Source organism: Macaca fascicularis, chromosome 16, assembly GCF_037993035.2.
Source record: "Macaca fascicularis isolate 582-1 chromosome 16, T2T-MFA8v1.1".
In the NCBI taxonomy this organism is placed as follows: Eukaryota; Metazoa; Chordata; class Mammalia; order Primates; family Cercopithecidae; genus Macaca; species Macaca fascicularis.
Window position 1 is genome coordinate 9947332 of NC_088390.1, and position 24913 is coordinate 9972244.

Here is a 24913-nt window from a genome sequence, read left to right on the forward strand (position 1 = left end):
AAATTATCTTTCCAAAATGCAGTAGTACAAATCTGATCAGGTCACTTGCCTGCTTAAAATCTGTTACCGGCTCTTCATTGCTTTCAGAAGAAAACCCAAACTCCTCGCCTAGCATGGCAGTGAAAGACCCTGCAGATACTGACCCTCCCTCCCTCTCCAGTCTCACTTCTCACAAACCCTGTTCTCATTCTCCAAGCTCTACCCAAACCCAGCCACTTGCTTTTCACCACTTCTAGGGGGCTCTTGATCTTTCCTGAGGCTGCAGCCAAGACATCAGCCAGGGCTGCAGCCATCTGAAGGCTTGTCTGGGGCTGGAGGATCAGCTCCAAGGTGGCGCACACACGCAGCTGGTGGTGGGTGGTGCTGGTTTTTGGCCTGAGAACTCAGTTACCCCATGTGGATCTGCCAATAGGCTGCTTGAGTGTCCTCACAAAATGGTGGCTGACTTCCCCTGGAGTGAGAAACCTGAGAGAGGGGAAGGGGGGGGGTGTGGAATTTGCAGGCATATTTTTAAATTTCTTTAAAGGCTGACAATGAAGGCCTGGATTTTCCCAGCCCATGACAGTCATGCAATGTATTCTAGGGAGTAGAGAGCATATGCTGTCCGCGAATTCCATAGCAGCAACAGGATCTCAGGTTAGACACCAATAGGGATGGAGTTCTTTACAGAAGAGAGGCAGACTAGCGTTCTGTTTAAGTGAAGGGAGGGTTATAATCCGATGAATCTGGGTTTAATTACAGGCTCAGTCACTGAGTAGCCGTGCAACCTGGGAATTACACTTATTTCTCTGTGCCTCTGTTTTCTCATTGTATTATGAGGATAAAAATAGTTGTGGCTACCTTAGCAGAGTGTTGTAAAAATTAGATAAAAGAATGCCTGATCCCAGCACTTTGGGAGGCCTAGACAGGCGGATCACGAGGTCAGGAGATGGAGACCATCCTGGCTAATACGGTGAAACTCTGTCTCTACTAAAAATACAAAAAAAATTAGCCGGGCGCAGTGGCGGGCACCTGTAGTCCCGGCTACACGGGAGGCTGAGGCAGGAGAATGGCGTGAACCTGGGAGGCGGAGCTTGCAGTGAGTGGAGATCACGCCACTGCACTCCAGCCTGGGTGACAGAGCAAGACTCCGTCTCAAAAAAAAAAAAAAGAAAAAAAAAAAGAATGCCTGGACCATTCTTAGGCCAAAGCCTGGCATGGTGCTAAGTACTAAGTGATAAGTACTAAGTACTTAGTGCTAAGTACTCAATAAGTACTCAGTATGTGCTAGTTAATAATAATAACAGTAATAGTAATAATAATGTGAATGTTCACCTGCCTTTCTAGATGGCCTTAATGATGGTTAATAATAATAATAACAGTAATAGTAATAATAATAATGTGAATGTTCACCTGCCTTTCTAGATGGCCTTAATGATGGCTAATAATAATAATAACAGTAATAGTAATAATAATAATGTGACTGTCCACCTGCCTTTCTAGATGGCCTTAATGATGGACCTTCTTAAGGCAGAATAATAAACTAAATCACTTTCTAAAATTCCTTCCAGACTTTCAGTTCAGATGACCTTTGGGACTTTGGAGATTCAGATGGCCTTTGGGCCAGTGGAGATCACAGCTAAGCATTTACTACCTGGCCAGCTAACTGCTACATTGCCCCTGGTTTACATTGAACTGATGGAACCGATGGCCGAGCCCAGCCTGACCTTGAAATTCACAGCTATGTGGAGTTCATCATTTACTTACCCAACTCTGCTTTTTTTTCCAGGTCAATTTCTTCATCTTCCTGAAAATTCTCAAGCTTCTCATTTCTAAGCTCAAAGCTAATCAAATGTGCTTCAGAGACTATAAATACAGGTGAGTGGCTTGAGGTTGGTCCCCAGCAGTCCAAAGTTATTGTAAGTCCTCTGGGTGTTCTGCCTAATGTCTTGGGAAGGACATTTATCTCCTAAGGCCAGGGTATCAGAAACAGCAGTTCTGGAAAGATGCTATAGGATCAAGTGAGGCTTTTGTCAACGGTGAGGACCTTCTAAGATGATGAAGCAGATGGTGAGTAGTCAAAGGCATTCACATTCCCCAGCAGAAAACTGTTAAAATGCCCCTAAGAGGCCAGGAGTGATGTCTCAGACCTGTAATCCTAGGACTTTGGGAGACTGGGGCAAGAGGATTGCTTGAGGCCATGAGTTCGAGAACAGCCTGGACAACATGGTGAAACCCCGTTTCTACCAAAAATGCAAAAGTTAGCCAGGCGTGGTGCATGCCTGTAGTCCCAGGCTGAGGTGAGGGGATTGCTTGAGCCCAGAAGGTCAAGGCTGCGGTGAGCCATGATTGTGCCACTGCACTCTAGCCTGGGTGACAGAGTAAGACCCTGTCTCAAAAAAAAAAAAAAAAAAAAAAAAAAAGTTTCTAAGAATGGGTGGTTGTGGGAAAAGGACAGTCTTGTTTGAAGAGAAGTTTGGCCGTTGCCTTCCTTGGGGAAGGATTTGAAGAGGTTATTTGGGTGTTTTTGAGAACCTTGAGAAAAGAGACCACAAACTTTTAGGGTCTAAGGAAAGACATCCTTCCACAGGCATCCTTTATTTGTGACTTGTCATCGCTGCACCTCACTTTCCTCTTTCTGAGATGACAGCAGTCCTCATTCCTAGTAAGTCAGATCATAGGTTTTTACTGGATCTGCATTGTTGTAAAAGCAAATGAATGAATGATAAAGAGTTTTCTCCCTCTTTCCTAGTTATTCTTTACTTTTTTTTTTTTTTTAGACAGAGTCTTGCTCTTGTCACCCAGGCTGGAGTGCAGTGACGCAATCTCAGCTCACTGCAACCTCCGCCTCCCGGGTTCAAGCCGTTCTCCTGTCTCAGTCTCCTGAGTAGCTGGGATTACAGGCACCTGCCACCACGTCTGGCTAATTTCTGTATTTTTAGTAGAGATGGGGTTTCACCATGTTGGCCAGGCTGACTTCGAACTCCTGACCTCGTGATCCACCAGCCTTGGGCTCCCAAAGTGTTGGGATTACAGGCGTAAGCCACCGCACCTGGCCTATTCTTTGCTTTCTATGTGGCATTCAGCAGGGCTCTGGAATGGGAGTGTTTTAACCCACAGATTAGCTCTAAGAGTAGAAATTCCAGTCCACACAGGAGGCCAGAGGAGGTGAGCATGAGTGAAGATGGCCCTAGCCCTGTTTCTCGCCCCTTTATAAGGCCTGACCCAGGTGCTGGGAAGGGAGTTTTTCCTTTTATCTGACAAATATTTAATAGATGCCTACAATGTGCCTGGTACTGTGCTTGGAATAAAAGGTAGACACGAGGCTGGGCGTGGTGACTCAGGCCTGTAATCCCAGCACTTTGGGAGGCCAAGGCGGGCAGATCACCTGAGGTCAGGAGTTCGAGACTAGCCTGGCCAACGTGGCAAAACCCTGTCTCTACTAAAAATACAAAAATTAGCTGGGTGTGGTGGTGTGAATCTGGGAGGCGGAGGTTGCAGTAAGCCGAGATCGTGCCATTGTACTCTGGCCTGGGTGGCGACAAGAGCAAAACTCCATCTCAAAAGCAAACAAACAAACAAACAAAAATGGTGGACATGATGTAGACCCTGCATTTGAGGAGCATGCGTTCTACTTCGCTAAGGACTATGATGTTGGCATGGAGCAGGAGGTGGAAGGGAGGGAGCTGGCCATGACCCTAGACTTGCCTACTGGCCTTAGCCAAGTGCCTTGGCCCCTTTGGCCTGCTTTCTGGTGTGTAAAAATGGGAGTATCACTGCATACTCATCTCCTGCTTATTCTGAGGATTCAAGTAGGCTGTAGATGTGGTTATAAATATGGGTGGCCACTCTACCCTCCCTCCAGGAGGTCTAGAAGGATAAACATACCCGGCTCAATAATGGGCAGACATACTATAGTTGCTAGTTGGAGCTTTGGTCCAAACATTTTGCAAGAAACCCATAGCCCTGGGGAACTGGCCTGGCCTGGGCTCCAGGGAGCCACGCTGTCTCTCTTGGCGCCTCCAGTCGAGGCTCCAAGTGGCCACGCAGTCTCTTTGGCCCCCTTCCCAAACGCTTAGCTTCTCTCACCACTCTTTGAGGGTGGAGCTTCAAGGCCCGCTCTAGTCCTCCCTGCTGGGTGTGTTCAGGGAAGAGTTCTCTCAATAAATAGGTGCCAGGAAAACCAGGGTCCCCCAGAAACTGGACAGAGGCTAGTGTTTCCGTGAGACAGAAATGGTGCAGTTGACCCCCAGGGGACTCAGAGCTGACACCCTGCTGCTTTGTGCCCCCAAAGCCTACCATGGGCCACTGGTACCTCCCCCATGCCCAGGACCCACAGCAACCCCTACATAGTTTTTCGTCATAGCTGCTCATTAGCATCCCCGGAGAGTCAGCCAGAAGTACAGCCTTGTGAGCCCTACCACTGGGTGTTATGGCTCCATAAGTGTGGGATAGAACCTCACAGAGCAGCCATGTCGAACCCTTAGAATGCAAGGACTTTTTTGCTTTTCTGTGGTGGCGGATATCACAAAAATTATGCATGGCATTTTTTTTGTTTTTGTTTGTTTGTTTGTTTTGTTTTGTTTTGTTTTAGCTCATCAGCTATTGTTAGTGTTAGTTTATTTTACACGGGGCCCAGGAGAACTCTTCTTCTTCCAACGTGGCCCAGGGAAGCCAAAAGGTTGGACGCCCCCGCTACAGAGTCTCCCAGGAGATTCTGATACACAGGCAGCGTGGAGGACTGCTGGGCCAGATGTTCTAGTGAAAGAACACATGGAATATTCTGGTCGGGCCATTACAGACGTCATGTAGCCTCAGTGTTCTCTTTTCCAGGGTCCCCTCTAGAGTTATCCAAGGCAGTGGTTTTCAAACTTTTCTGATCACGCGTCTCTGTCAGTAAAGAAATTCTGAGCATGTCCCTCCTCATGTATATGCGTGGTTGCCTGAGCTAATATATGTATTATAAGATAGACCAAAAAACAGAAAATGTAAGAGGATAGATACAAATTGATATATACACAACGCCTATTATCCTCTATTATAATATTTTCTTCCAATATCAAATAGATTGCCTGGCATGGCCCTGGAGGGTGTGTACCCACCAGGAGCCATTGGTCTGGGAAAGGGTAAATCAAGATACTGGGGAGACCCTCCTGGTTGAGCCATGATCCAGGGTGACTGCTTTGTGGGGAGAAAGAATAACCCTGCCTGACATATGCAGTCTGTTTGGAAATTCCTTTTTTTCCTCTCCCCTGCCTTTATTCAAAGAAAAAGCTCAAGAAGAACTTGGGACTGGGTGCAGTGACTCATGCCTGTAATCCCAGCACTTTGGGAGCCTCAGGGGAAGGGATCCTGTGAGACTGGGAGTCTAGACTAGCCTGAGCCACACAGTGAGATCCTTTTCCTTTTTAATAATAATAAAGAAGAAGAACCTGGGTATATGTCTACCCAAAGTCCTCCCACGGTGAAGTGCCTCACCTTGGTGAGTTTGCCACCACCTGGATATGGTACAGGGAATCCATCTATATTCCTGAGTGGCTGAGACTTTGGGAGCTGACGGACCCCAGCTGATCTCCCAATGTATATCAACTAGAACATTGTTCATTTTTAATGTCTGTGGAAGGTGGGGGTAGGGGTAGAGCGTTCCTTTCTTGGGCCCATGCGCCTCCCAAAATTTCCTAATTGCAACACCAGAAGATTCAGGAATCCAGAGAGTCACCGGAACATTACTGGTACTCACGTCATCAAAGCAGAGTCTTGCTGTTGAAGGATCCTGAGGGTAGCCTGAAAAATCACCACCTGCCCACAGCGCCACCTACCTGTTGGGAAGGAGGCTCATTCCCCAGATCCAGTGTGCCCTCCACAGACTAAGGTGGGATAGGTACTGAGAACGTTCTCCCTCTGTGCTTTCCCTGCCATTTTTGTTGGCCACCTTTCTGTTTACTTGTTCTTTGTGTAGAGTGCAATCGAGTTGATTAATACTTATTCATTAGCAAAAAGGCAGGGACCAGTCTCTCAGGACACACCTAAACCACCTTATTTAACTCCCTGGGCTGGCAAATCCTGCAGCATCTTGTGCTTTTAGAAAGCAGTGCTAATTCTCTCATTTTCAAGTTCTGGGAGAGGGCTGTTCACTGTAACCCCAGCGGGGCATTGGCACCCCTCAGTTCCTCAGCTCACACCGCCCTCTTCCATGTCAGAAAGTCGTTCCTCTTCCTCATCCCCTTCCACGTCTGTTTTCCCTTAAAGACTTCTGGTGGGGTAAGGAGGAGGGGGTGACAGGGCCCAGCATATTTTATCCAAACTCTTGTAGGTACAGGCTGCCTCCAACTCTTGAAGATTTTGAGAACTTTTAGAATGTAACCCTGATCTGGCCTCCCTCCAGGATTTTATTTTAGGAAAGTTTAAATTAAACACGTTTAGGCCCTGCCAAAGAGGCAAGTTGCTAGGAGCTGGAGAACCTTCTGTAGTCTTAGCCCTTGTCCCTGGGCTTCCACCATCAAGCAAAGGAAATAAAAAAATGGTCCATCTGTCTGGCTTGGAGAAAGAGAACTGAGCCAAGTGTGAAGGAGGAACTCTGGGGCTGTAAACAGGGTAAGCAATGCCCTAGGAATGCGGACAGAGTTCAGCAGACCCTCAGCTCGGCTGGAGTTCTCTGTTCTTTGTGGTTCCCACAGAGGATGGGATCCCACAGAGGTGTGGTTCTCAGAGGCAGCTCTCTTCCCCTCAATAAAGGGCCTTAGCTCTCCATGGGATGCACCTGGGCAGAGCTCTTGATTCATTTATAAAGGAGAAGCATTTCTTTTCTTTTCTTTTCTTTTTTTTGAGATGGAGTTTCACTCTTGTTGCCCATGCTGGAATGCAATGGCACGATCTTGGCTCAGTGCAGCCTCTGTCTCCCAGGTTCAAGTGATCCTCCTGCCCCAGCCTCTGAAGTAGTTGGGATTACAGACATACGCCACCATGCCCGGCTAATTTTGTATTTTTAGTAGAGACAGAGTTTCTCCATGTTGGTTAGGCTGGTCTCAAACTCCCGACCTCAGGTGATTCGCCCACCTCGGCCTCCCAAAGTGCTGGGATTATAGGTGTGAGCCACTGCACCCGGCCCGACAAGCATTTCTTAACATGCTAAACCCCAGTTCTTTCTGAAAGGACTTTCTGATAGGCAAGGTAGGAAGCAAAAGCTTTTCCTCAACCCTCTTAGGGTCCCTGGCTGGGTCTGAAAATTAGACAAAGACAAATTAACAGGAGAAAAAGCATGCAAGTTTATTTCGTAAGTTTTATATGATGTAGGAGACTTCATAGGGAAAGGAAGACCCAAAGAAATGGTCAAATGTGCGTATTTTTATGCTAGGTTTGATGCAAAGTGGACAGTCATGGGAGAAGTATGATTGAACAAAGGACATCTAATGGTCATAAACTGGGGGAAATTTAACAAGCCCTGTTTGTACAGATTCTTGTGTCACTGTGTCTTCAGAAATAGGGACATTCCTTTCCTCCACCTCTCACATGAGGGTCTTGTGATCTGCTTCAGGAGAAGGTCAGAAAATCCTTCCTAGGTTTCATGACCTGTTTCAGGGGAGAAGGGTGGGAGGTGATGGAGACTTCCTGCTCCTGCAGTTTTCTCAAATTCTTTCAGCTTAAAATGCTCAGTATGTCAAAGTGCCATATTTTGAAGTACCACGTTCTGAACCCCATCAGCAATCAAAGAAGAAAAATGTTACAAATTCAAGTAAAATTGATAAAAAATATTGAAATTATAAGCAACTGAAGGTCGGGGATGGCTTCTTTAAAAGTAATAATAACTAAAATGTATTGATCATTGATCATGTGTCAGATACCATTTATTCTGAGGGTTTACCGTATGCTATTTGTTTAATCCTTATGACAGCCCTGTCAGGTAGATGCTATTACTATTATAATCCTCCTTTTACAGATGAGGAAACTAACAGAGAGGTTAAATGATTTGCCTACAGTCATAGCACTCATAATTGGCAACACTGAGATTTGAACTCAGGCCCAGATACTCTTCCTGTACCCTGCTGCCTTTAACTACAACTCCTTCTTTCCCACCATATTCACTCATGTGCCATAAGCATATGCTCAATAAATATTTGTTGGATAGTTAAATGATTGCAATAAATGGGACCATTTAAATAAACAAATGGTTATGGATGAAAATGAGCATAAACACAGTCTGTAAGAGTAAACCACTATTGCTATTTATGGATTTTCTTCTGGACAGGGACACAAATAGTACTTTGTCTAAGGAGAAGTTAGAATAAGGTGAAGGGTAGATAATCCCTTCATGTCTCCATCCAGAAGGGTGAGTGACCCAAAACTGTATTAAAAAATTGTTGTTCTTTACAGATCATTCCGTACTAAACGAAATGTGGGATCAGGGAACAGGAAAAGGACTGTAGTGGGAAATCCACATAAACTCCGAACTTTAGTTACTAGTAGTGTACCGTGTTTGTTTCTTAGTTTTGACAAATGGGCACGGTTATGTAGTATGTTAACATTAGGGGAAACTGAGTGAAGAGACGTAGGAACTCTCTGTACTGCCTTTGCTAATTTTCTGTAAATCTAAAATTATTCCAAAATTAAAAGTTTATTTTAAAAAACCATAACACTGCAACATGGCATCAGAATAAGCTGATGATAAGACACAGGTCTGCTTTTAGGCATAGAAGTCTGTGTCGTAAAAACCCAGACCACCCAGAGCAAGGGTCACAAATTCAGACTCTTACAAGGGTCAAACAAGTAACACAATTGAGTAGTACAAGCCGGGTGGGGGCTGGAGGCCACAGACTCCCTCTAAAGGGACAGACATTGCCCGGCTGTAACCAACGATTGCCAAGCAAGAATTTGAGCCCAGTGTTGCCAGCTCTCCCCATTTTTCAAAGGAAGCCAGAAACCTGGACACTTTTGCTAGAAATATTATTATTGAAAGATGACTCCAATAACAAAAATTGCTCCGTGGCCTAAGCAAAAGTTGTCTGCAGGTCAGTTACCATCCGTGGTCACCACTTTGTAACCTCTGGGCCAGAGGGCTTTAAAAATACTCCTGGAAATACAAAACCCTTGAAATGTTGTCTCATGGGAACCATATTAATGTTGCCTAGTGAAGTGACTTCTGTAGGGATGGGTGTTGGAGTGGGAGTTGATCTGAGCTCAGCTCAAAAGAACCACATAGCTAAGGCCCATGATTCCATCTCTCTGCTCATCAGCGTTTCCTGACAGTCAAGGCTCTGGTTCACACAGTCACATGGCCAGGTGGAGTCCTTCCATCCTGGAGGCTCCTGCACTGCTTTAGATCCTTTGGGGGCACAAAGGTGAGGTTGCTTGTTTCATTGATAACGTTGCATTTGAATGGCCCTTGCAGACATAGGATTCACAGTAAGCTCTTGCTCTTGGACAGAGTTAATCCTTCCTTAAGAAACTCCCCCATGAATTGCTAATGCCACCCTGTTTTTCTATACCTTTAATTCCACGGGATCTGAGGGGAAGTTCCTCCTAGTCTGGCCCCTTTACAAGAAGTGACCTAAGCTGAAAAAAAAAAAATCATTACAATTACGCTCCTCTTTCCCAATGTGGATAAGACAGTAGCTTTGTTCGTACCCCGAATATGAGTCATCTCTGCTAATGTAGTTAGTTTTAAATTAAGAAGCAGCTCAACAGTAAAAGAGCAGTTATTTCCAAACCTATCTACTTCTCAGGATCCATGGGGGAGTTCCTTAAAAAGTCCACATCCGGCCAGGTGCAGTGGTTTGCACCTGTAATCCCAACACTTCGGGAGACTGAGGCAGAAGTGGTATATCACTTGAGGCTAGGAGTTTGAGACCAGCCTGGGCAACAACGTATAAGACCCTATCTCAATAAAATAATAAAATAATTTTTATTTTATAAATATATTTTATATGTATTTATATATATATAAAAGTGCACAGTGGTGCACACCTATAGTCAGCAACTCTGGAGTCTGAAACAGGAGGATTGCTTGAGCCCAGGAGTTCAAGGCTGCAGTGAGCTAGAATCGTGCTACTGTACTCCAGCGTGGGTGACACAGGGAGACCCTGTGTCTTAAAAAAAATTAATTTTCTAGGACCCAACCTCCAGAGGTGTGGATTCAGGAAGTTGACATTGAGGCCCAGGAAACTATATGTATATATTTTAAGAGCTCTGTAAGGAATTTTAATAGTTAGCCACGTTTGGGAACCACCAGTATGCAGCATTTGGGCCCCAGCTGTGCACTTTACACGTGGGTGGCACAAGGAATGTTTGTCTTTTTCGTGTAGACTATATACAACAGCGAACCTCCCCGCAGCACTTTTTATGAGGAGGATCAGTTTTTCATTTCCTGCAGCTCTCACTACCACCAGGGTTAAGGGGCAGCATGAGGGCTGATAGCAAAGTCCAGAAAGGAGTCTGCAGGTCGGAACTGAAGGTCAGATGCCCCACATCCAGCCTGAGGTTTACTGCTTAGTGTCTGTGTGACCCTGGGCAACTCGTTTTCTCTCCCTTCTCATGGTAATACTGGAAATACTGATGTTGAAAGTCCTGAGTAAGGAAAGATAGAGGAAACTGCTAGCCAGGCGATAGGAAACTTAACAAACCTGGTAGGGGTGGAGTGTCCCAAGGTGGTAGTCACTTGTATGGAAATCTGTCCATCAGGCAAAACATTAAGAGTTGCAAACATATGATAATATATCCAGGGGAATTCATTCAATTCATGTTTTCTGAGCATCCGCCATGCATCAAGTGTAGGAACACAACAGTAAACAAGACCACAATGGCCCTGAAGCATTAAATGTTGTAGTCAAGGAGACCATCTGGGAAACAATGATCGATATGGTAAGAGCTGCAACAAAGGCATGGCACAGAAGCGCAGGAAATGTTGCCTGTTCCCCATGTGGCCCTCATGACTGCTATTTGGTTGTCATTTACAGATTGGCAAAATCAACACTGGTCCTCATTCCTTTATTGGGCGTTCATGAGATCCTCTTCTCTTTCATCACCGATGATCAAGTCGAAGGATTTGCAAAACTTATACGACTTTTCATTCAGTTGACACTGAGCTCCTTTCATGTAAGTAGGAATCTGAACCAATATGACTTGACTTTGGAGAAAACAAAATGCATGTGGCCCAAACACGCTCAGAATTAAGGAGCCCATGGATGAAAATAGAATTGTAGCGTCAGCAGCCTTTATCAGTAAGGGCCCTTGGCATTAGAAGGGCATGCAGATGGGGAGGTATTGCGTTGATCCTGCCAGCATGATTCAGTGACTAAGAAGGGGGAAACGGTCTCTTTCCTGGGTGGTAATAGTTGGTGTGACTCATGATCATATTAACTGTGAATGTCAATGTGAAGCCTTTCATTAAGTGCCTATTTTTGCTGGGTTCTCTGCAGAGCATTGTGCAAAGTGAACATTGTCTGTGCTTCAGGTGACATGTACACAGAATGCAACACAAATTGGGTAGGGACTAATGAGTTCAGACCAGGAGGCTGTTGAACCTTGACAGATGTGTGGGAGCTGAAACGAGGAACAAGAGGCCAACTGTGGTTGTTACCTGGAAATCTCTTGCTAGTCTATTGCTTAAATTATTATCTATTCCTTAGTGTCTTAAGAAGGCAATCTTTTTAAAATTATTTTTCATGATTCTAGGAGTTAGGAATCTAGGCAGGACCCAGTAGAGGTGACTAACTTCTGCTTCTGTGATGCCTCCTGGGGCTGGAACTACCAAGATGTCCTTCTTCACTCACATGACTGGTGCCTAAGTTGGATGGCTCAAATAGCTGAGGCTAATTTTATTTGGGTCACATTTCTGAGGCTTCATTTCTCAGTGTCCATGACATTCCTTAGACATGCCATGTGTTTTCTGCTTGTGGTCTCTCCACAGGATAGGGCAATTCAGGGCTCCCAAGAGTATAAAAGCAGGAGCTGCCAGACATTTTAAATGCCTATGCCTGGAACTGGCACAGTGATGCTTCTTCTGCATTCTGTCGTTTAAAGCAAGTCACAGACCCAGCCTAGATTGAAGGGGGAGGACCCTGCACAAAGGCATGAAGGCTGGGAGATGTGGCTCATTAGTGAAGGCCACTAATGCCACAGATTACTGCTAACAGCACAGACACAGCCAGGGTCTTCATAGAGTAGTAATTTGAAAATGAATCATCTTTAAATGTTGGTGTGGGGACAGGACTTCTGGGATGAAGGAGACAGGCTCTAGCAAATCTTTTCCTCAAAAAGCAATGATAAAATTGGACAATTGTCAATAGCAACCATTTTGGGACCATCCTTGGGCATTGCCAGATACAGTAGTCATCTTGGTGACAAAGGAACAGGGAAGGTCAATGTTAAAGCCTGAAGTTATCATTCCCTCTGGGGTGAAAAAACATACTGATGGGCTAGCCAGAAATTTAACAGGAAGATTTGGGAAATGAGACAGCCATAGTGGGCCTTGACGAGCCCCCATATATTTCTCAGGTTGACTGGAAGGTTGTGTACATGCATAAGGTTGCATACACACTCAAGAAGGACCAGAAAGGGCATTCACACACTTCTGGCTGAAGATGAGTTTCTGCACACACATAGAGGAAACATGAGGGGGTCTGGTGGAAAGCAAAAGACAAGGGAGGCTTTAAACTGAACTTTGAATGTGTTCTCCAAGTGACACATGGATCCGTTGGCAAAGGGTACGGAAGCCTTATGGGCTTGAGGTGTTTGCAAACAACTTCTGATCAATCATTGGCTGATTATTAAATTATTGTAAACAGCATCAGAAGACCAGACTTAAAAACAAATACCAAACATTTTTAAATGAGCATAGACATCACTGGCTATATACCACAGAAGAGACAGATCCCACAGAACTAGCAGTCCAGACAATTTTTGAAACAAATAACCACCACCACTCCAGGGATGGGAATTGGGGAATCAGAATCCTGAGTTATTATAATATATTATCTAAAACTTCCAGTTTTGTACAAAAATATATGAGATCTGCAAAGAAACAGAAAAGTGTGACCCATACTCAGGACAAAAAAAAAAAAAGCAGTCATTAGAAACTTTCTGGGTGGGGTGGGGGATGTCCAGATATTGGACTTAGCAGACAAAGACTTCAAAGGAGCTATTATAAACATGTTCAAATAATTAAATAAAAAGTTGTTGAAATAATTAAAGGAATTCAATTATCTCAATTCAATAGAGAACAATTATAAAATAAGAACCAAATGGAAATCCTGAAGTTGAAAACTACAATAACTGATATGAAAATCTTACTAGGAAAGCTTAGATTTAAGATTGCAGTATAAATAACCCATGAACTTGAAGACAGGTCAATTAGGTTATCCAGTCTGTGGAACAGAAAGAAAAAAGAATGAAGAAAAATAATAGAGCTTCAGAGATCTATGGAATGCCATCAAGCATACCAACATACACATATGAGAGTCCCAGAAGGAGAGTAAAGATAGAAATGGTAGAATAAATATTTGGATAAATAATGACTGAAAACTTCCCAAATTTGGAGAAAAATGTTAATCTACACATCCAGGAAGCTCGATGGACTCCAAAAAGCATAAAACAAAGAGATTCATGCCTAGAAACATTACAAACTGCTGAAAGCCAAAAATAAAGAGAAAATATTGAAAGCAACAAGAGAAAAATGATTCATTACATATAGGGACCAATGATACAATTAACAGCTGACTACTCATCAGAACAATGGAGGCCAGGAGCCAGAGGTATAAAATATTCAGAATGCCGAAAGAAAAAATTTGTCAATCAAGAATTCTAAATCCAGCAAAAGTATGTTTCGAGATAAAGGTGAAAATGAGAACACTTGGACACAGGAAGGGGAACATCACACATGGGGGCCTGTTGTGGGGTGGGGAAGTGGGGAGGGATAGCATTAGGAGATATTCCTAATGTAAATGACGAGTTAATGGGTGCAGCACACCAACATGGCACATGTATACATATGTAACAAACCTGCATGTTGTGCACATGTACCCTAGAACTTAAAGTATAATAAAAAAATTTTTTAAAGACATTATCATAAAAACAAAGACTGAGAGAAATCATTACTGGCAAACACCTCTTTCAAGAAATATCAAAGGAAGTACTTCATGCTAGCAGGGAATCACAAGAGACAGCAACTCAAATCCACATGAAGAAATAAAAAACAGTGGAAAAGGTAGATACATAGGTAAATCTGAAAGGCTATATGTAGATTTTTTTCTCATAATTGATTTTAAAAATACAAGATTGTATAAAATAACTATAAGTTGCATTATTGGGTTTATAACATACAAAGATCTAATATATATGACAAGAATATCACAAGAGAAGAATGAGTAAATGGAGATATATAGGAGAACATTTCTATATGTTACCAGGATTAGGTTAGTGTTAATATGAAATAGATTGTGTTAAGATGCATGTTGTAATCCCTGGAATAAACACTAAGAAAATAACCTTAAAAATGTATTTAAAATACTAGCAAAGGAATTAAAATGGTACACTGGAAACTATCTATTTAACATGAAACACTTTCAGCCTCATGGGATTCGCATAATATCCCTGTGAAGGATAAATTACTATACCTATTTTAAAGATGAAAGAACTGAGGCTCAGGGGACTTTCACATGCTGACATGTATCAGACATGAGGTTTTTATTCAGAGGTTGAGTCCCTGACTGTAACCACTATTCATAGTGCCTCTCAGGGACCTTGTGAAGATTAGAACCAGGAGACACCGAGTTCCCTATACCAGTCTTAAAGGTCAAGTGCTGTGTGATATATTGGAGCAATATACCAGACAGGGTGAAGTGCTGAGATTTTGTACACAGAGCAGAGAAAACGTGTCCACCCACCGCATGTTCACCAAAGGCCAAGGAGCCAGAGCCTGAAGTGTGGTATGAGCAGTCGGACAGTATGTTTTTCCCTCCCGTTGCAGTTGAATTCTTTGTGGCTTCGAATCAAGACAGAGGATCCATAAGCAATTTTTTTTCCATTATGAAAACATGTTTAATTTATTTCAGTCGTTTGGGGAATTTCAAAAGATAAGGTTTAGTAATTTGGGGTTTTTGTGTTCCTTGGCCGTAATCTTCTTTAAAAGGTAATCCTAAATTAGAGGGGAAAAAAAAACTCTGCAGCTGTTATGTCGTAATATTTGGTGGACTTTTTTCTCCTGAGGGTACGGTCGGGCAATGTGAGCCCTTGATCGCCTGATCCCACTCACCCAAGGCCAGGTAAAGACCAGTTATTTTTATGGAGCTATGTGAGGCAGATTTCTGAGAAAGAATCTGAGCCTATCAGACTCTTCTGCCTTGGGAGGATGTGTTGGTCATCTGATTCTGTGTAATAAACCACACCAAAACTTTATGGCTTAAAACAGTAACCGTTATTATTATCATCATTTTGAGATGGAGTTTTGCTCTTGTTGCCCAGGCTGGAGTGCAGTGGTGCAATCTTGGCTCACCCCAACCTCCGCCTCCTGGGTTCAAGCCATTCTCCTGCCTCAGCCTCCCGAGTAGTTGGGATTACAGGCATGAGCCACCACGACCAGCTAATTTTTTTGTGTGTGTTTTTAGTAGAGATGGGGTTTCTCCATGTTGGTCAGGCTGGTCTCGAATTCCCAACCTTAGGTGATTCACCCACCTCAGCTTCCCAAAGTACTGGGATTACAGGCATGAGCCACCACACCTGGCCCCATTTTAATATTTTTAATGATTCAGTAGACTGGGCTGCTTGGGCTCAGGGTAAATTGTTCTTTTGATACGTGTAATTTTTGTCTGGGGCTGCAAATGTCTGAAGGCCCAAGTGGGGTGGCACATCCAAGATGATTCATTCACATGACTAGACATTGATGCTAGCTGTTGAACAGGACCTCAGCTAAGACTGTATAGCTCAGGGGGCCTCAGTTCTCCTCCATGTGGCATCTCCATGTATCCTGGATATCTCATAGCATGGCGGCTGGACTCTCAGGGCATCCTAAGAGCAAATGTTCTAAGACGGAGGAAGGAGAAACCTCCAGCCCTCTTAAGACATAGGCATAGAAGTCCCAGAATGTCACTTTTATGACATTGTATCAGTAAAAGGAGTCACAAGGTCATCCCAGATTCAAGGGCCGAGAAAACTTGGTCCACTTTTTGATGTGAAGAGCAGCCTGAGCCCACAGAAAGAAGAGGAACCATTGGGGCCATCTCTGGAGACTAGCTACCAGCATGGAAGATTTGTTCCTGAAGCCAGCTAGCGCTCTGCTCATCGCCCTGCACTGCTGAGGAACGTGAGGAATCAAAGTGACTCTGCAGGGTGTTTTGTACCAGGACTGAGCCAGAAAACACACTTAGAGGGCTTGTGTGTGGGCGGAGACCTCCCACCTTCTGAATACTCCTGCCATGCTTCCCTGCATTCCACCAGGCAGAGGCAAGAGCACGGGTGAGCAGATGTTGGGAGAGCTCCATTTGGTGGATCATTTTAGAGACTCCACCATGGAAATTGGCAAGAACAGGCATCAGCCCTAACAGCTTCCTTTTCTTGCTGCTCTGGAGGGTCCCTTATTCTTCCAAGAGCCTACTGCTTAGAGAGTTCCACCAGCCTCCTGCACTCAGTGGAGCTTTGGAGAGACTGCCAAATAGCGGTGACATATGAAGTAAGAGCCATGTGTTCTGTGGAACCCACTCCCTTCACACTTGCTTAATCTAGAATGAGAACCAGACCCTAGGATGTTCCTAAAACTGTGAAGCAAGCACCCGAGGAAGTGAAAAAACACATTTGTCATGTGGAATCCTATTTTAGCCAACTTGTTTGTGAGAATCCTGGCACCCTGAAAGCCAGATCCTCCGATATCATGTGCCTGGAGGCAAATATTACCTGTCCCGCCAACCACAGGGGGCAGCTGTGAACCTCTGACCAGATTGCATGTGTGAAAATGGTTAACTGGTAACACTATGCCCCTGCTATGGAAGCTATCGCCATGGAATATCTAGGTGCGTAAGAGAAGGGAAATTCCACATTCATGGCCAGAATCCAAGCATTTGGTTGATGTCGTGATTGTCGATGTGGAGATCCTGGTCTGGCTCCAGAAGGGACATGCTGAACAAGGCTTACATAAGGAAGAGCAGAAAAGCCTTCCCCAGTGCCACATTTCATTATCATCAAGAGATATAAGAGGAGTCAGCCTGCCATTGGGACCTTCACCCTGTAGTTGGAAATGCATCCTTTCCTTGTGAGTTCTGGCGTTTTATAAGAGTCTTTCTATAAACATGCAAGTACTTGGGCCATGTGCACACATCCAGCTCCAATATATCAGACACACTGCCTAAATGCCACAGACCCTCACTTCAGTTAGGGACTGCCAGGATATGTAAGTAATCACAATGACTGTCTGACGAATCAGGATATGTAGGAGGCTGAGAAAGACAACGGAAGCAAGCATTAAATGGAGCACCTTTGATTCCAGCCCATTTGGGCTGAGTATTGTGGCGATGGTCATCCTGGAACATGGGAACCACATGACTGACAACGCTGCCAGAAGCTCAGAGAGTAGGGAGGGTCAGGGACTGAAAGGAAAGAATGCAAGTCAGGCAAAAAAAAAAAAAAAAAAAAAAAGCCAGGTGCAGTGGCTCATGACTATAATCCCTGCACTTTGGGAGGCCAAAGCAGGTGGGTCACCTGAGGTCAGGAGTTCAAGACCAGCCTGCCCAATATGGCGAAATCCTGTCTCTACTAAAAATACAAAAATTTAGCTGGGCGTGGTGGCATGTGCCTGTAATCCCAGCTACTCGGGAGGCTGAGGCAGGAAAATTGCTTGAACTCGGGAGGCAGAGGTTGCAGTGAGCCGAGATCATGCCACTGCACTCCAACCTAGTCACAAACAAACAAACAAACATTAACCAGTGCCCACTATGAGCGAGTAGGGGGGCAACAGTGACCTTGCCCAATATTTGTATAATTGAATGAATGACACGAAGTCTTGGGCGTTTAATCATCATTGATCCATGTGCACCTGTGAACACCTAAGCAAACACCTAGGGTGATATGTGGGTGCAGCGGGGGTGGGGATGGCGCTGACTGTCAAAGTAAGAGCAGTTGCCATGGAAATCCAAGTTAACATAACCAGTATGACTAATTCCAGTTATTGCATGCAATGCAGTTGCACGCCTTTTCTGGGGACTCCTATGACCTGTGCAGGGCTTTGGGTGTTGCCAGTAACTCTCAGACACATCTCTGGCGTCAGATTTTATGCCGTGTGCTCCTTTCGTTTCAGGGGTTCCTGGTGGCCTTGCAGTATGGTTTTGCCAGTGGAGAGGTATGATTTCCACGTTGCCATCCTGGTTGCGTGTGAGGCTGGGGCTGCAATCCTGCCACCTCTGGAGGTTGCTGTGGATGTGATGGTGCTCTGGGGGAACGTGCAGTGACCAGCTTGTGTGGGGACAAATTTGTATTGTGAGCTTCCAGTAGAGAGAGCAGGGGGCAGCTTAGACAAATGGAAAAAAAGGTGTCGGATGAGTATAAAGGAGTTCAGACCCCAGCACTGGCCCTGCTGAGATGCAAGGAATATTCAAGTGTGACACAGGAAACAAGCTTGAACCTCGGAGTCCAAAAATCTGGATTCACGTCTTGGTTCACCCTTAGGAGCTCTGTGAGTTAGCTGGGTTGCTGCACTTTGTTTAGCCTCACTTTCCTGATCAGTAACATGGAAGTAACAATCATCCCTGCTTTGTAGTCTTGTCCTGGGTATGCTGAGCACATAGTAAATGCTCAACACCTAGAAACTATGATTACATTTAAAAAAAAATAGTTTTTTTTTTTTTTTTTTGAGACAGAGTCTCGCTCTGTTGCCCAGGCTGGAATGTAGTGGCATGATACCTGCTCACTGCAACCTCTGCCTCCCAGATTCTAGCAATTCTCATGCCTCAGCTTCCTGAGTAGCTGGGATTACAGGTGCCCACCACCATGCTCAGCTAACTTTTATATTTTTAGTAGAGATGGGGTTTCGCCTTGTTGGACAGGCTGGTCTCAAACTCCTGACCTCAAGTAATCCACTCACTTCAGCCTTCCACAGTGCTGGGATGACAGGCGTGAGCCATGGAGCCTGGCCTATTACTACTTTTAGTTATTCATATTATTGCATAGCCCAACCAGCTCTCTGCTTCCCTGGGAAAAGGTTTGATAGTGGGAGGGGCAGAGGCCAGTGTTGTCTCCTGTCTTTAGGAGTTGGTAGAGTTTCCAGTCCCCTTTCAACCTCCTCTTGCCCTACTACAAGTGTAAATATTTATTTCTATCTCCTCCTACTAGAATGTAAGCTTCTTGACAGCAAAACCATCTTCTGTTTTGTTCACCGCTGCTGCTTCTGTGTCTTCACGCAGGGGGCTCCTTACCCGTCAAGCAGGTTTCAGCTCACATGCCACCCTGGCAGAGTCCTTTCCTGAACACCACATCTTAAGGTTTTGTTTCTTTACCACATTGTCCTGCTTAATACTCTCTCAGTGTCATTACCACCTGATATATGTATGTATCTTTGTTTCTCCTTGTCTCCCCCAGTTACAAGGTAAATTTCCCAAGGGTGGCACAGAGTAGCTTCTCAATTAATATTTGCTAAATGGACACATGGCTAAATGACTCCAAGACGGTAACCTCTCCCTTGTCTTACCCGGCAGGTGAAGGCTGAGCTGCGGAAATACTGGGTCCGCTTCCTGCTAGCCCGCCACGCAGGCTGCAGAGCCTGTGTCCTGGGGAAGAACTTCCGGTTCCTGGGAAAATGTCCCAAGAAGCTCTCGGAAGGAGATGGCGCTGAGAAGCTTCGGACACTGCAGCCCTCGCTTAACAGTGGGCGGTTCCTACACCTAGCCATGCGAGGTCTGGGGGAGCTGGGCTCCCGGCCCCAACAGGACCATGCACGCTGGCCCCGGGGCAGCAGCCTGTCTGAGTGCAGCGAGGGGGATGTCACCATGGCCAACACCATGGAGGAGATTCTGGAAGAGAGTGAGATCTAGGGTGGAGTTCCACCACGCTGGCTCTGCTGCCAGGGACTCTCGAGAGGGCCCAAGAAGAGGAAGCAAAGCGGACACACGTTGCTGGGCACGGACTCATTCTCGTTCCATTCGCCATGCCACTTTGATGTGAAGGCTATCACAAGGTTCTTCAAGCTCTGTATGAAAGAGGCTGTGTGTCATGCTCACAGCCTCTGCCGGCTCAATAACCCCCACGAGTGTGTTCCAGAATGCCCACCAGACCCTAGAACCAGGCTCTAAATTCAAGCCAATGAAGTGCCACCATGAAGAGAGGTCTCCTGTTACATAGAAGCCAGCCAGTATCTCTTCCTTTACCCCTCAGGGTGCATGCTTTCCATCTGAGGTTGGGTTTAGGGTGCATGAGAACCTTCCTAGGAAGCTTTTAAAATGCAGAATCCTAGACTTGTGGCTAAGATTCTAAGACAGTGAGTCTGGGACAATGGCCAGGAATTGGAGCTGTTGAATAAGCATCCCAGGTAATTCTGCTGCAAGCCCACCCTTGGCAAACACTGGACAGGGTGGGAGGGAGCTAGAAGCACCCCCACGTGGCCGTGGCAGGATGCAAGAGACGTTCTGCTCTCCCAGCTCAGCTGGGGTGTGCCTGCCCTCCCTGGACAGTGTGTAACCCCATGTCACCCGCCGGAGTGCCGCTCCTCTCTGCTCTTCCTCTCCTATTGAGTTTTGCCTCTCTCTTGCCTGGGGACCCTCTGAATGTCGTCTTTGGTCCATTCCTCTCCTTTCTGGCTCTATCTACCTTTCTGAGGTTGGCATCTACTAGCCTGATTTACACTACCATCCTCCTGGGGCAAGGAACGCCCCCACCATTTTTGGTTTGCCATTGATGCATTGATGGTCACACCTGTTGTCCCAGGAGGTTGACCTATAACTCTCCATGGCCAGAGTCCCTGCTGATCAGAATTCTGTTTGCCCAGTGGGAATAAATGCTGAAAGCAGGAGGGTCCAGGTAAAGCAATAGGACTCTGGCTGCATCTGGACATGCCCAGGGCGGCACTGAGAGATCTAGGACTTCACATCCACCAGCCTGTGGTACCTTTCCTGCCTACTGTGACCCATGGAGGCTGAGGAGGGCCCAGGCAGTTGGGGTCAGGCTCAGTGACTGAAAGTATAAGGCAAGAGACTGTAGGAAGATCAAGGGAGGGACATCTTTTGGAAACAGTATGTTAACGCACAGGAGTGTCGCTTTCATGGTATGTAAAATGCATGTGTACGTGGGCGGGGTATGTTGCTATGGGACTAAATACCACCTTATCTTTGGGGGAGTCAGTATGATACTCCTCAAGCAGGGCTGCCATATTTAGCAAACAAAAACATGATACTCAATTAAATTTGAATTTCAGACAAATCGTCTTCTTGTATAAGTATATCCCATGGGCATTAAAAAAAATTTTTTTTATTGTACTTTAAGTTCTAGGGTACATGTGCATAACGTGCAGGTTTGTTACATATGTATACTTGTGCCATGTCGGCGTGCTGCACCCGTCAACTCGTCAGCACCCATCAACTCGTCATTTACATCAGGTATAACTCCCAATGCAATCCCTCCCCCCTCCCCCTTCCCCATGATAGGCTCCGGTGTATGATGTTCCCCTTCCCGAGTCCAAGTGATCTCATTGTTCAGTTCCCACCTATGAGTGAGAACATGCGGTGTTTGGTTTTCTGTTCTTGTGATAGTTTGCTGAGAATGATGGTTTCCAGCTGCGTCCATGTCCCTACAAAGGACACAAACTCATCCTTTTTTATGGCTGCATAGTATTCCATGGTGTATATGTGCCATCTTTTCTTAATCCAGTCTGTCACTGATGGACATTTGGGTTGATTCCAAGTCTTTGCTATTGTGAATAGTGCTGCGATAAACATACGTGTGCATGTGTCTTTATAGCAGCATGATTTATAATCCCTTGGCTATATACCCAGTAATGGGATGGCTGGGTCATATGGTACTTCTAGTTCTAGATCCTTGAGGAATCGCCATACTGTTTTCCATAATGGTTGAACTAGTTTACAGTCCCACCAACAGTGTAACAGTGTTCCTATTTCTCCACATCCTCTCCAGTACCTGTTGTTTCCTGACTTTTTAATGATCGCCATTCTAACTGGTGTGAGATGGTATCTCATTGTGGTTTTGATTTGCATTTCTCTGATGGCCAGTGATGATGAGCATTTTTTCATGTGTCTGTTGGCTGTATGCATGTCTTTTTTTGAGAACTGTCTGTTCATATCCTTTGCCCACTTTTTGATGGGGTTGTTTGTTTTTTTCTCGTAATTTGTTTGAGTTCTTTGTAGGTTCTGGATATTAGCCCTTTGTCAGATGAGTAGATTGCAAAAATTTTCTCCCATTCTGTAGGTTGCCTGTTCACTCTGATGGTAGTTTCTTTTGCTGTGCAGAAGCTCTTTAGTTTAATTAGATCCCATTTGTCAATTTTGGCTTTTGTTGCCGTTGCTTTTGGTGTTTTAGACATGAAGTCCTTGCCCATGCCTATGTCCTGAATGGTATTACCTAGGTTTTCTTCTAGGGTTTTTATGGTATTAGGTCTAACATTTAAGTCTCTAATCCATCTTGAATTAATTTTTGTATAAGGAGTAAGGAAAGGATCCAGTTTCAGCTTTCTACTTATGGCTAGCCAATTTTCCCAGCACCATTTATTAAATAGGGAATCCTTTCCCCATTTCTTATTTTTCTCAGGTTTGTCAAAGATCAGATGGCTGTAGATGTGTGGTATTATTTCTGAGGACTCTGTTCTGTTCCATTGGTCTAGATCTCTGTTTTGGTACCAGTACCATGCTGTTTTGGTTACTGTAGCCTTGTAGTATAGTTTGAAATCAGGTAGCGTGATGCCTCCAGCTTTGTTCTTTTGACTTAGGATTGTCTTGGCAATGCGGGCTCTTTTTTGGTTCCATATGAACTTTAAAGCAGTTTTTTCAAATTCTGTGAAGAAACTCATTGGTAGCTTGATGGGGATGGCACTGAATCTATAAATAACCTTGGGTAGTATGGCCATTTTCACGATATTGATTCTTCCTATCCATGAGCATGGTATGTTCTTCCATTTGTTTGTGTCCTCTTTTATTTCACTGAGTTTGTAGTTCTCCTTGAAGAGGTCCTTTACATCCCTTGTAAGTTGGATTCCTAGGTATTTTGTTCTCTTTGAAGCAATAGTGAATGGAAGTTCATTCATGATTTGGCTCTCTGTTTGTCTGTTACTGGTGTATAAGAATGCTTGTGATTTTTGCACATTAATTTTGTATCCTGAGACTTTGCTGAAGTTTCTTATCAGCTTAAGGAGATTTTGGGCTGAGACAATGGGGTTTTCTAAATATACAATCATGTCTTCTGCAAACAGGGACAATTTGACTTCTTCTTTTCCTAACTGAATACCCCCTGGGCATATTTTATCTGAGATTGGAATTTAATCATGCGTCTTGTCTTTCACTGGCAACTCTGTTTTCAAGGATACTTTGCTACAGGGCTGGGACTAGGGTGAAATAATCAAGGCACTCATCTCTACAAAACTCAAAGTAAATGATAAAAATAAATCATATTTTAATGCAATATTCTAAAAAAAATTAACAAACTACAACCCATGAGCCATTTATAGAAATGAAATTTGATTGGAACCAGGGACAGGATAAGGGTGAAGCAGGAGAGGCCCAGCTCCTGCAAGTGCAGGCTCTGGTCCTGACTTTCAAATGTCTATCAGGGCCGTTTTTTTTTTTTTGTTTGTTTTTTTTTGAGACGGAGTCTCGCTCTGTCACCCAGGCTGGAGTGCAATGGCGCAATCTCAACTCACTGCCAGCTCCGCCTCCCGGGTTCACGCCATTCTCCTGCCTCAGCCTCCCGAGTAGCTGGGACTACAGGCTCCTGCCACCACGCCCAGCTAATTTTTTGTATTTTTAGTAGACATGGAGTTTCACCATGTTAGCCAGGATGGTCTCCATCTCCTGACCTCGTGATCTGCCCGCCTCGGCCTCCCAAAGTGCTGGGATTACAGGTGTGAGCCACCACGCCCAGCCTAATGTGAATTTTTATTTTTAAACAATTGCATTAAAATATTATTTATGTTGACTATGTGGACTTTTGGAACCCCCTTAAATTTTGCACTTGAAGTGGGAGCCCCACTTGTGTCACTCATAGTCCAGCCCCGATTTTAGGATGGGGATGGAGGCAAAGGCATCAGGCAAGTAATGAAGCAAAGGTTTGTTTTTTGGTGTTCAGATTATCCATAGCTCATTCATGAAAATCGATGTCTATTTTTCTCCTGTCTGCAAATGTCCCTGCCTCGGCTCATCAGCCAATTAGCTCCTAGAAAGCTGGGGTCATCTCATATTCCCAGCAAGTACCCAGCACAGTGCCGGTTCAGAGCAGGTGCTCCACACACATTCCTGGAATGAGACGGCACAGAAATGGCTCTCGGGAACCTCAGATGCTGAGTAAGTGATCCAGGACCTTACCACTAAGAGGAGAAACTTTTTCTCAAAGCATTTGTAAATACTGCCTCCACCCCTCACTCTACAAATGGGGTGATCAACACGTAACTGCTTGCTCTTGTTCTGCTAATGATTAAAACAAGTGTATTTAATTTAATTTGCATTTTGTTGATTCTTTTACATTTGTTTCTCACTGGAGCTGACGATCTCTCCCACCTGTGAAGAATGTGATGCACTATTCCTGGCCAGAAGTGAGGAGAAGGGCTGTGGTGTTTAGCCGGGGATCTGAGTGCTCCAATATCTTAAATTTGGTCTTAGAGACTGGAAGAGTGGACAGAGGCGCCGGGACCAGAAGCAAAGGTCAGAGTGGAAGGAGAGTGTCTCTCCTTTTATAGACCACTCCCTTGGTCGCTCAGCGTGCGTGCTGCTTTGAAGACCTAGTCTCGTGGTTCTCAATCCTGGCATTA

General features: G+C 44.8%; 1 protein-coding gene across 2 annotated transcripts in view; it reads left to right on the forward strand.

Annotated features, from left to right (window-relative positions):
- GLP2R (glucagon like peptide 2 receptor) overlaps positions 1 to 21363 on the forward strand; it is a 77097-nt gene extending 55734 nt beyond the window's left edge. For both annotated transcript variants that reach the window (XM_074018585.1, XM_005582887.5), the window contains exons 10-13: positions 1769 to 1857; positions 10929 to 11067; positions 18254 to 18295; positions 19647 to 21363. In XM_074018585.1, the coding sequence (XP_073874686.1) occupies positions 1769 to 1857; positions 10929 to 11067; positions 18254 to 18295; positions 19647 to 19982 (606 nt within the window). In that variant the 3' untranslated portion in view covers positions 19983 to 21363. The remainder of the gene's footprint in view (positions 1 to 1768; positions 1858 to 10928; positions 11068 to 18253; positions 18296 to 19646) is intronic.
- The last annotated feature ends 3550 nt before the right edge of the window (positions 21364 to 24913 follow it).